General features: G+C 39.7%; 1 protein-coding gene across 7 annotated transcripts in view; it reads left to right on the top strand.

The window, feature by feature from the left end:
* The window catches only part of COBL (cordon-bleu WH2 repeat protein), a 294,288-nt gene that overhangs the window by 121,004 nt on the left and 161,721 nt on the right, over positions 1-11,563 (top strand). For all 7 annotated transcript variants that reach the window (XM_017868611.1, XM_017868606.1, XM_017868609.1 and 4 more), the window contains one exon: positions 139-236. In XM_017868611.1, the coding sequence (XP_017724100.1) occupies positions 139-236 (98 nt within the window). The remainder of the gene's footprint in view (positions 1-138; positions 237-11,563) is intronic.

Below are 11,563 nucleotides of genomic sequence, written 5' to 3'. Positions count from 1 at the left end.
TTGGCTAAAAAAAATCAATAAAATTTTTGAATTTTAAAAAAAATCCCCAAAAAAAAAAAAAAAAAAAGATTTTTAAAGTGAAGTATTTAATCTCTTGTTTCAGATTCTGAAAAATAACTTAGTGCTTTTTTTTTCCAGAAACCTTTAGGAAATCATCACTTGGCAATGATGAGACAGATAAAGAGAAGAAAAAATTTCTGGGATTTTTCAAAGTTAATAAAAGAAGCAATAGTAAGGTAATGGATTAAATACACATATGATTTTGTATCATGTAAAAAAAATAGTTTCTAAAGATATATGCATTCAACCTGTCCTGGAACTTCTCTAAATAATTCTATTTAGGAATACTAATTCCTTCAGGTAAAACAGCTTATTAGCATGCACTGGAATGACGGGCTGTGCTTCCACACTTGATCCCAAAAAGAGTCATTTTGGGTGATGGTGTTTTATTCACTGGGGAACAGGAAGCCTGTAGGCTCCTAATGACCAGGGCCATGAGCCCTTCTGCCTGCGGGTGTTCTGGTGCATCCGCAGACCTCTGCCTGTGGCTGAAACTCAGGAAATCTTGTTGAGATTCATGAATGACTGAATGGATGTTATAATTAAGTGTAAACAGTCAATATTGCTATCAGTGAACTATAGCTTATGCCTTGTGGCAGAGAAGAGTATCAGTCATTGAACTTGTCTGCTTGCTAGTAATTTTTAGTTGTTCTTCGGTACTCCTGATATGATCTGGGAATATACCATGTGATAAGTTAATTTTATTGATCTTGTTGGTGTTTATGAAACACATCTTAAAGTCATATTTTGGACACAATATTCTAGAGTAGTTAAGTCATAGTACCCAGAATAAAATGAAGATTTTATAATTAATTATAAGATTATCAAACCCATAAATGCCTTCTGATTACCAAGAAAAGAAAATGCTCATTATCCCTATTTATATTTGTTTCACAAGTATATTTTACTAATATCTAGTATTTTATCCTTACTAATAAATGAGACTAAAAAAGACAAAACTGTTCCAGTGAATGTTAGGTGTTAATTCCACTAGCTGAGTTTGGAAGCGTGCTCCATCTGTATATTTCTAGAAGAAATGTGAAGACTGGGGACTCAAGTTTGTATGCAGACTTTCTCAGTGCCATGGTGCAGATAGGTGCATGTAGCCCAAGGCTGGACACCTGATTTCCTGCCCTTCAGTGGCCTGTGGTGCAGCCTCTGGTGTTAAAATTGTGTTTCACCAGGTTTGTTGATATGGATACCAGAGCTCAGAGAAATAAAGTAACCTTCTTAGTGTCCCAGGCTTAGACACAGATGTGTCTGCGTGCAGAGCCAGCATGTCCCTGTAGCCCTGTGGTGTTTGGGAAGGGAAGAGGAGAATGAGAGCCAGATGAGAATAGAAGGTCCAGTGGAGCTCAGCTGAACTGGCAGAGACTTCCTGTCTTTAAGAGTTTTTCGCAAACCTCAGATTATTTTTTTTTCACCTCTGCTGAAGCTTCGGTAATGGTTTTGTGATTCTCTTATACTTAAGAGATTGTGCTTTTCCCCATGTTTCTGCATATCGTTTGAAAATCTGTACTCCATGCATGTCTATGTAAGACCTTTGGATCCCTGACATTTTCTATCCCCTCCCTCTCTCCAACTATCCCTTCCTCTCCTCTTCTCTTCCCTCCTACTCTTCTGACTTCCTTTCCTATCAGAATTATTTGAAATTACAGAATTAGAATTTTGTGACTGGGTGCAGTGGCTCGCAAATGTAATCCCAGCACTTTGGGAGGCTGAGGTGGGCAGGTCACCTGAGGTCAGGAGTTCAAGACCAGCCTGGCCAATGCAGTGAAACCCTGTCTCTATTAAAAATACAAAAATTAGCCAGGCGTGGTGGCAGGTGCCTGTAACCCGAGCTACTCAAGAGATTGAGGCAGGAGAATCGCTTGAACACGGGAGGCAGAGGTTGCAGTGAGCTGAGATCACGCCATCACACTCCAGCCTGGGCAACAGAGCAAGACTCTGTCTCAAAAAAAAAAAAAAGAGAGAATCAGAATTTTTTATTTGAATTTTTGCTCACTCTATGAATGTCTATGAATGTTGTTTTGTTGCTTTTGTTCCTGACATTTTTGAGATAAGTTGGGTGGGACCATGTTCACCCTTGTCCTCCTTGATCCTGACGACACCAATTCACAGTGAAATCCACCATTCCTCACCTTTAGACCTCTAGTAGTTGTTCTCTTTGTGTCTTCTTCCTTGTAAAAGATGAAACGGCCAGAAAAACCAAGTGAAAGATCTAAAAGACTTTCGTTTTTAGCGAAATAAGGTCACCTAAATTTAAAGCTGGAGATGTGGAGACTGTGACTCAGCTTCTGATAGTTCAGGGGGTGGGGAGATACCACAACTGTCAACACAGCAGTGAAGGCCCAGTCAGTGATCCAGTCCCATCTGTGGATTGCAAGGGGCTTTCTGTTTTTCACCATTGTCAACCTAAAGAAAGAAACTGACTCAAAATTAATGTAGATAGTTTATTTGGGCCAAGGTTGAGGACTGTAGCCTGGTACACACTTCGTTTTCCTTGGGGAATGCTCCATTCAGCCGTAGTTACAAGAAGGTTTGTTAGGGCAAAAAGGAAGAAGGTGTGGCTGACACAAAGTTGTTTGACAAGGATTCTCACTAGTTTACAGAAATAATGCTGATTGGTGATTGACTGTACACTCCTGAACTGTGGCAAATGAGTTATGGTGTCCAGTGTATGGCATTTTATAGCTACTTGGCATAAAATTCACTCAGTGTTAGAGCTCAAGTAGCAATTGGCTTTAAGAGGTAATTATTTAGCTCAAGTGAGGTGTGGGACATGACCACCGCTGCATTTCAATGCCTCCCTGGGCCTGATAATTAAAAGGGGCTCACATTCTGTAGATAAAAAGTGTATTTATTTCTTCATTTCCCCCTTTTGATATAAAATATTTCTTCTTGAAAGCATTGATGATTAAAGGCTGAGTGTCAAGGGGTCCCTTGTCACTGGGAAGGGTCGTTCTCAGATAGCCCTGTCACATGTTAGGGAGGAAAGAAAAGATGTTTTAGTGAAGAATTTTAAGAGAACCCAAAAGCCAAATTAGGATGGCATTACAGAGTGGCAAGAATGAAACCTCAGTCGCGTCAGTAATTTATTAGCTGCTGTTGCTTGTTGAATCATCTCTAGTCTTTGGAATGCCGTTTTAGTTTTCTCAGAAGAAATAAAACCACAAGAGATATATAGCATTAATAATCTGAACGGTGAAAGCATAATGCACACAGGATTGGATTATAGTCAGAAAGATAATTTATATGCCAGATCAAACAAACCTGAATTCCATTAGGGAACAACTAAAAATGTCAGGCAGAACATTAAATCCTGCTTCTTCTTTAGAGACTTGTAGCCAGGAGATAATTCAGGATTCAGTCCAAATTGTAGGCAAATAATAATATCACAAAAACAATAGTCTGTGCTAGAACTGAATAACAGGTAGGGTATTGAAAAATAATTTTTCTGTCTCCGGTTCCTCCAGTTTTACCAAAGATAAATCATAGTAGAATCAGTTTATTTGTAAAATAAGTTTTACACTTATTATACTTGGCATGATTATTTGCATAAGATGCAGCAAGAAGAGTGGCCATAATGACTCATTTTAGTTGGCTTTGCTGGAACTTTTTGATAAGGAATCTCAGATTAGACTTTTAAACGCCTCTTGTGGCTAGGAAGCCAAGTTAAGGATTCACCACCTAACTGTGCTGGTAATACCTGTATCAGTTGGGTGAATTTCTTTCTTCTCGAGATCTCAGAATATCTTGAGATTACTGGGCCTTGCAGAAAGTGACATGCTTTTACTTACTGCAAAGTCAGCAACCTTGTATGGGAACTATTGTTGACAAGGAACCAGGCCAGCCATTTGCCAAGTCCACTGGCTATAAAGTCAACTTCAGCCCTTCAAACCAGTCTGGTCATATCTGAAAATCTATCATTCCAGTCGAAGCCTTGGTAAAATAACCAGTGCTTTCAGTGTGTCCTGTTACAAAAGAAAACAGATCCTATTGAACTTATGCAAGTAAGTATATTGCCATAAAATGAAAATACAAATAGTTTCTGAATTTTGGAGAAATCAGGTAGAATGAAAGATAAATGTCTAGTTTGCCCACAATAGTATACTTTACCCAATTGCTATAAGCTATAAATAGCTCAGAAAGAAAAGTTTTCTTGATGCTAAAAAACAAAACATGAAAAGAACCTACTGTGTTTCAAACAAAAAGAAGTCACAAAAATTATTTCAGTGCTCTGTCACTTCAGTGCCATGTACTTAACTTTTATTCTGCTTGAAGTTGGGTTAGCAATCTTTATGAACTCATCAGGTTTTAAATTATATTACTGGATTTTTTTTTTTTGTCTTGTTCAATGGCATGGTCTCCAAAATTATCAGAAACTTGTATTCGCAGTGCTTGTTGTGATCTTCTCCATAAGGTTACTTGAAGATACAATGCTTTGGCATTTACAAAGAACTTTTAGGAAAAGAGAGCATCAGAATAAAGCAATTTACTGTTTATGTCAAGACACATCAAATTTTTCGGTATCTTTCACAATTATAGAATGCATATTAGTAGCATAGTCATATAAAAATAACCTGAAGAAAGTTAAACGCCATCTCTTGGCTGGGCGCGGTGGCTCACACCTGTATTTCCAGCACTTTGGGAGCCTGAGGCAGGTGGATCACCTGAGGTCAGGAGTTTGAGACCAGTCTGGCCAACATGGTGAAACCCCATCTCTACTAAAATACAAAAATTGCTTGAACCTGGGAGGCAAAGGTTGCAGTGAGCCAAGATTGTGCCACTGCACTCCAGCCTGGAGTAAGACTCTGTCTCCAAAAAAACCAACCAAACAAAACAAACAAAACAGAAAGTTAAACACCACACCATCTCTTATGTAACAATGCGTCTAGTATGATTTTCACATACCAAATATGTGTAATATGCCTCTCTTGGAGTTCCAGGGTCCCTGTTTGGATTTCCAGGAGCCCTAATCTCCAAAAGTTAGTTCAATGTGAAAAAGACTCAATTAGAATTTGAAGTTTCATTTTAGGAAGTTTGTCAAATGTCAAAGGCTTGAAACACTTGATTTCAAAATGGGATCACAGTAAAATAATATTCATTTAGTCAAAGTGATTTTTTTCAAAGATTTCAAAAAGCAAAAATATTTACTCTTTGATTAAGAAGAGACTTGGCCGGGCACAGTAGATCATGCCTGTAATCCCAGCACTTTGGGAGGCCGAGGTGGGTGTATTGCCTGAAGTTGGGAGTTGGAGACCAGCCTGACCAGCACGGAGAAACCCCGTCTCTACTAAAAATACAAAAATTAGCTGGGCATGCGCTGCAGGCACCTGTGAATCCCAGCTACTCAGGAAACGGCAGCAGGAGAATTGCCCTTAGAACCCAGGAGGGCAGAGGCCTTGCAGTGAGCCAAGATAGCCCACCATGCACTCCAGCCTGGGCAACAGAGCTGAGCCTGTCTCAAAAAAAAAAAAATAAAAAAAAAAATAAAAAAAAAAAAAAGAGGGGCAGGCTCAGTTTTCAGCCTAATAAAGAAACATGGTGAATGGTGTCTTCCTTTCTCCTCTTTTTTTTTCTTACTGCAGCGTTATCAAGAGGTAATAAAACTTCACTATTTTTTATCAATTACTTTATTGAAAATGCTTGTTTCACAAGAGAAAACCAAGGTTTTACATTTGTATAATGTATTTTTAATAATAAACCTAATTTTAATAAAACCTTATAAACAAATCCATCCAACCTCATTCAGCTTTAACCGCACAGATAAGTTTCTATAAATGTTTTATAACCTTTTACAATATTTTTCATTTTTTTCTAACTTCCTGTACCCATTTAGTTTTATCTATCATTTTTGTATTTCATTGATTTAAAACAACTTTTAAATAACCTTTAGGCCATGCAAAATTGTTGTTCCTTTAACAAAAACCACACACACACACACACACACACACGTGTGTGTGTGTATGTATGTGTGTGTATATATATATATATATACACAGAGAGAGAGAGAGAGAGAGAGAGAGAGAGAGAGAGTTTTTTGCCCTTGTTGCCCAGCCTGGAATGCATGATCTCGGCTCACCGCAACCCGCAACTTCCACCTCCTGGGTTCAAGTGATTCTTCTGCCCCAGCCTCCACAGTAGCTGAGATTATAGGCATGAGCCACCATGCCCAGCTAAGTGTTGTATTTTCAGTAAAGACGGGGTTTCACCATCTTGGCCAGGCTGGTCTCAAACTCCTGACTCTGGTGTGATCCATCCACTTCGGCCTCTCAAAGTGCTGGGATTACAGGCATGAGTCACCGTGCCCGGCCAACAAAAACCGTATTTTTGTCTTTTTTATAACCTTTTAATTTTATTTATTTATTGTATTTATTTTTATTTTTTTTGAGAGAGTCCTCTCTGTCGCCCAGACTGGAGTACAGAGGCACGATCTCGGCTCACTGCAACCTTTGCCTCCTGAGTTCAAGCGATTATCTTGCCTCCGCCTCTCAAGTAGCTGAGATCACAGGCGCCTGCCGCCATGCCTGGCTAATTTTTGTATTTTTAGTAGAGATGGGATTTCACATGTCAGCCAGGCCGGTCTCGAACTCCTGACCTCAGGTGATCCGCCCGCCTCAGCCTCCCAGAATGCTGTGACTACAGGCATGAGCCACCACACCTGGCCTATAACTTTTTTAAAACCAAAAATGCATTTTACTTTTCTTGTGTTCTTTGGATACAAGTTGCTTGTCTTTTATCTACTAGATTTAATTACATATATTAATTTCAGTGTTAACTCTTAGTATCCCAAATATTTGTGAAAAGTCTTGAGAAATAAGCAATTTTAATTGTGTACCTTGATACAGAGCCCAGAAAAAAGGACAGAGTTATGAAGGCAATGCCTGGAGAACCAGCCCCTCCCAGCATTTTCAGGAGGCACAAGTGAGCCAGGGAAGACATGTAGTGTAGCTCCGCCCCACAGCTCTTGGCCTAGGTGCTGCAGACATCCACGTGTCCCCAGGCCTTTCCGTGGCCACTTGTCTGTACCCCAGAATCAAACAAGTATCAACAATATCACAGAAGCAACAGTTTTATGACCTTAAACACCTAGCAGAAATAGCCTAAACCTATTTGACTAGTAGACCCAGGCAAAAATGTCTAAATTAAATTCTGAAAATATTTGTTTTATTTTACCAACAATTTTAAAACTAGCCTCATTTACCAAAGATTACTAAAGTCACATGAACTTGAAAAGCATTTGGACTTATTTACTAAATTTATGAGAACTGATTTACTTATAAGTCAGTTTGGTACCATGTAGACAGTATACAAACTCAGACGTGTACACGTATACATACAAACATAGTCAGAAATAGAGATTTCATAGCTTTGATTTTAAAATTTTAGCCATGAGTCAGGTAAAATTCACTAGTTCAAAAGGACATTTGGATTCAAATTGTGCTTTTGTAAATGGAACAAGTTAAAGTTTTTCTGTCTCACATGCCTAAAGCCCTCACAAAATTTTAGAGAACAAGGTAGCAAATTTACATTTCAAAGCAGAGATAGAATTTAGCTTTTGTAAAGACCAATGAATTTTACATTATCTTTGACAAAAATCTTGTCCTCAAAAGGGAAGCAGACCAAGGGAGTATATATGGTTAGCAGGGGTTTAAGAAGAAAGAGATTTAATCAACTGAGAAACTCTTATAGAGAGAACAGACGACTCAGAAAATATGCATGTATGTGTATGTGTGTGTATGTGTATACATATATATCCCAAATATCAGTTATTCATTAAGTTACCTTTTGACTATAGGGCTCCTAAATCTTTTCAGTCTCTTATCAGATTTTAGCCAGGATGAATCAGCCAATATCCCTGCTTTTGCACTTTTTAATTTTTTCCTCTTTTAAACCAAAGATAACATTTCCAAGTGACTCACCAAAACCAACATGCCTTAACCAAGGTTGTGATTTAACCAGGGACTCGACAGGTATCTCCAAAGAGGTGCAACACAGTCCTCACAAGACCCAGAGCCACCAGAAAAACTTCAAAGGAAGGAAGGTTTTGCTAGCTGCAAATGGGGTACAAGCCCCATCTGTCCTGTCTAGCCATGTTCTCTAAGATCTCAGCTTCTCAGCTGACCATCTATATACAAGGTCCAGACTGAGGATTTAAAGAGACAGTGGGAAAGACAGGAAAAAAAAAAAAAAAGCTGCCTGTGGGGAGGAAAATGTGGGAAGGTAAACCTATGGGATGAATAAAGACTGCACCTAGATTCCCTGGCACTGCTGTCTCTGAACCCATGAGCAAGTCTTATAATGGAGCCTATCTTTAGGTGGGAATGGCAGGCAGGAAAACCTTTGTCTTTCTAAATTGCTGTTCTATCATCAGGCAAGCCAGGGGAAGGAGCAGTGTCTCCCTGAATGTTAACCTTCTTCAGCTCCCAATCCCCAGTACTTAGGAGAGGAATATTTTGGTTTCCTCCAGTAGATAGGATTATAAATGAGTATCCGAGACAAAGAATTCAAATTAATTTCTGATAAATGTTTCTTTCCTGAGCAAAAGATATCCACTGAGGAAATAAATGTGGTATGTCCCAAGAACGTTAACTATGTGTCAGACCTATTCTCAGCTGGAATGCTGCTTAGCTAATACAACGCATGTTAACATTTCCAAGACATGGTAAGATTTACATCTCCAAGGGACTGAGAAAGGTCTACAGGCAGTTTAGGCATTTAAAGAGTTTTTCTGGGGAGTTTAAGGAACACTCTCTAAAAAAAATTCTCAAATCTCTTAATTTGGGGGTGAGATAACTCACTTTCATGCACCTTTTGGTATAAAACTAATAGGAATTGGTCACAAATATTTTAAAGTCCAAATTATAAATAGTAGAAAACAGCTGCAGTTTTAAAAGCATGCTATGTAAAGTGATGTCACCAGTGCCAAACTGCCAGTACCTTGACCTACCTGCCCCAAGGTGGAAAAGGTAGTTTTCCTTTTTAATCACTGATGCCTGAATCACTTGCCTGCAAGGCAAAGATAGAGCCTCCATTCCAGAAAGTGCGCAGTGGAAAGAGCAGCCCAGGTGAAACTCATAGGGCGGTCCGGATTCAGGAAGTCTTGCCCTTTGCACTGCAAGATCCTCTGGAGCTGGGGACCCAATGTGTTGCTGGTATCAAGAGCTGGGTCTGAGAGAAAACACTGAGTCTGAGAGATAACGCTGAGTCTGAGAGAAAACGCTGGGTGCTGGTGTGAGCATCACTCTGAAGCCTGCCGACTTAGACCAGATATGGTGGCCTAAAAAATGAAACTGAGGCAAGATTAATGTAGAGAGCTTTTTGGGCAAAGGTAAGCCTAACTGCCTAGGACACACTTCCAGGTTGCCTTGGAGAGTTTCAGCCATAGTTATAAGAAGGTTTTTAAAGGGAAAGGGGGGCAAGGAGTGGGCTGATACAAAGTCATTCCACAGGAATTGTCACTGGTTTACAGAGATGACATTGGTTAGTGATTGGCTATCCCTTGCTGAGCTACAGGGTGGGAGTTATGGTGTCCGGTGTGTGGCATTTTATGGCTCCTTGGTGCCAGTTAGACTGGAGCCCACAAAGCAGGTGGCCTCAAGAAGTCACCATTTGGTTCAAGGGTGGAGTGAGATATGACTGCTGTGCATTTCACTGCTTCTCTGGTTCTGATCATTAAAGGGACTTGTATTCCTCAGATACAAAGCCTGTTTTCTTTCTCACTGTCCCGAACTTGCTAGAAATATTTTTCATTTCTCTATACCTTATCTTTCATTTGTCACTTTCCTTGTCATTTATTTTACTGTATTTTGCTCTAGACATCCCTTCTTCAGTCTTATCTTTATTGGATAATTTGTTATTGTTGTTTTGTGTTAAATTTTAGCTTCTTGTTTCTCTTGATTTTTATTGTTTGAGATACTTGCTAAATGCAGCCTCATGTAGTTTGTCCTCACGTAGCCCCATTTTACAGGGAAGAAACTTAGGCTGAGCAAGTCCAAGCCCAGCATAGTGCAGGTAAATGCCGGAATTCATAAACACCAGAAATCAAACCCGAGCCTGTCTTTCCAGAGTCCTTGCTGTTAATCACTGGTTTACATTGTATAGTGTGGTATCAATTTCTTTATCAAGAAAAAGGATTGGAAACAAATAATTTTAAAAAATAATTTGTAAAATCCTGTGATGTCAGACAGTCTGCAGAGTCTCAGTGAACAGATGCTAAGAATGGAGAATTATTGAGGCATTTAAAACTTAAGGTGACTCTTTACTATATCACCTTAAAGGAAAAAAAATTATAGGCATATGTGTATATGTGTATGTGTTGTATGTGTGTGAATGTGTGTATAAAATATCAATAGGAAATATACTTAAAGGAATGTGATACCAGCTAAAATAAATGATAGCAAATATCTTTTTTGTTTTCAAGCTTTTGTGTTTTAAAGTTTTTAAAGCATTATAGTTTTATATCATCTTGACATTATTTATTCTCCTAACACAGCAGTTCTTAAAAGTCCCTAAGAAACACCTTGAGACCTAGTTTAAACATTGGATTCTTGGGTCATGTACCCAAAGATTCTCATTTGGGAGGCCAGGTTGGGGTCTGGAAATTGAATTTTCCAGTTGCACCAGATGATTTTGGTGCAATAGAAAGAAATATTATCATTTTTCTTTTCTGGATCATAGGGAGTGAGATACTGAAATTTTTCTCTGCACACCCAATAAATTAGCTGTGCAGTGATTAAAACTTTGAAGTCCTTGGGCTGGGAGCAGTGGCTCACGCCTGTAATCCTAGCACTTTGGGGGGCCAACTTGGGCAGATTGCCTGAGCTCAGGCATTTGAGACCAGCCTGGGAAACAAGGGAAACAAGGTAAAACCCTTGTTTCCTCTACTAAAATGCAAAAGAATTATCCTGGCATGGCAGCGTGCGCCTGTAGTCCCAGCTACTCAGAGGCTGAGGCAGGAGAATTGCTTGAACCCAGGGGGAGACGGAGGTTGCAGTGAGCCAAGATAGCACCACTGCACTCCAGCCTGGGCAACAGAGCAAGACTCTGCTCAAAAACAAAACAAAACAAAACAAAACAAAAACTTTGAAGTCTTCAAAACCTAATTAATTTGCTTGCTGACCTAACTCCATCACTTCAGGCCCACTACTGTTTGAAAATTGCGTATTTTCTCTGGGCGAGGTGGCTCACGCCTGTGATCCCAGCATTTTGGAAGGCCAAGGCAGGCACATCACCCGAGGTCAGGAGTTCGAGACCAGCCTGGCCGATATGGTGAAACCCTGTCTGTACTAAAAATACAAAAATTATCTGGGTGTGGTAATGCATGCTTGTAATCCCAGCTACTTGGGAAGCCGAGGCAGGAGAATCACTCAAACCCGGGAGGTGGAGGTTGCAGTGAGCTGAGATCATGCCAATGCACTCCAGCCTGCACACAGCAAGACACTGTCAAGAGAGAAAAAGAGAGAGAGAGAGAGAGAGAGAGAGAGGGAGGGAGGGAGGG

The sequence above is a fragment of the Rhinopithecus bieti genome, unplaced genomic scaffold, assembly GCF_001698545.2.
Source record: "Rhinopithecus bieti isolate Rb0 unplaced genomic scaffold, ASM169854v2 scaffold_3527, whole genome shotgun sequence".
Taxonomy (NCBI): domain Eukaryota; kingdom Metazoa; phylum Chordata; class Mammalia; order Primates; family Cercopithecidae; genus Rhinopithecus; species Rhinopithecus bieti.
Note: the sequence above shows the minus strand (reverse complement) of the source record. Positions and strands in the feature narration are given on the sequence as shown.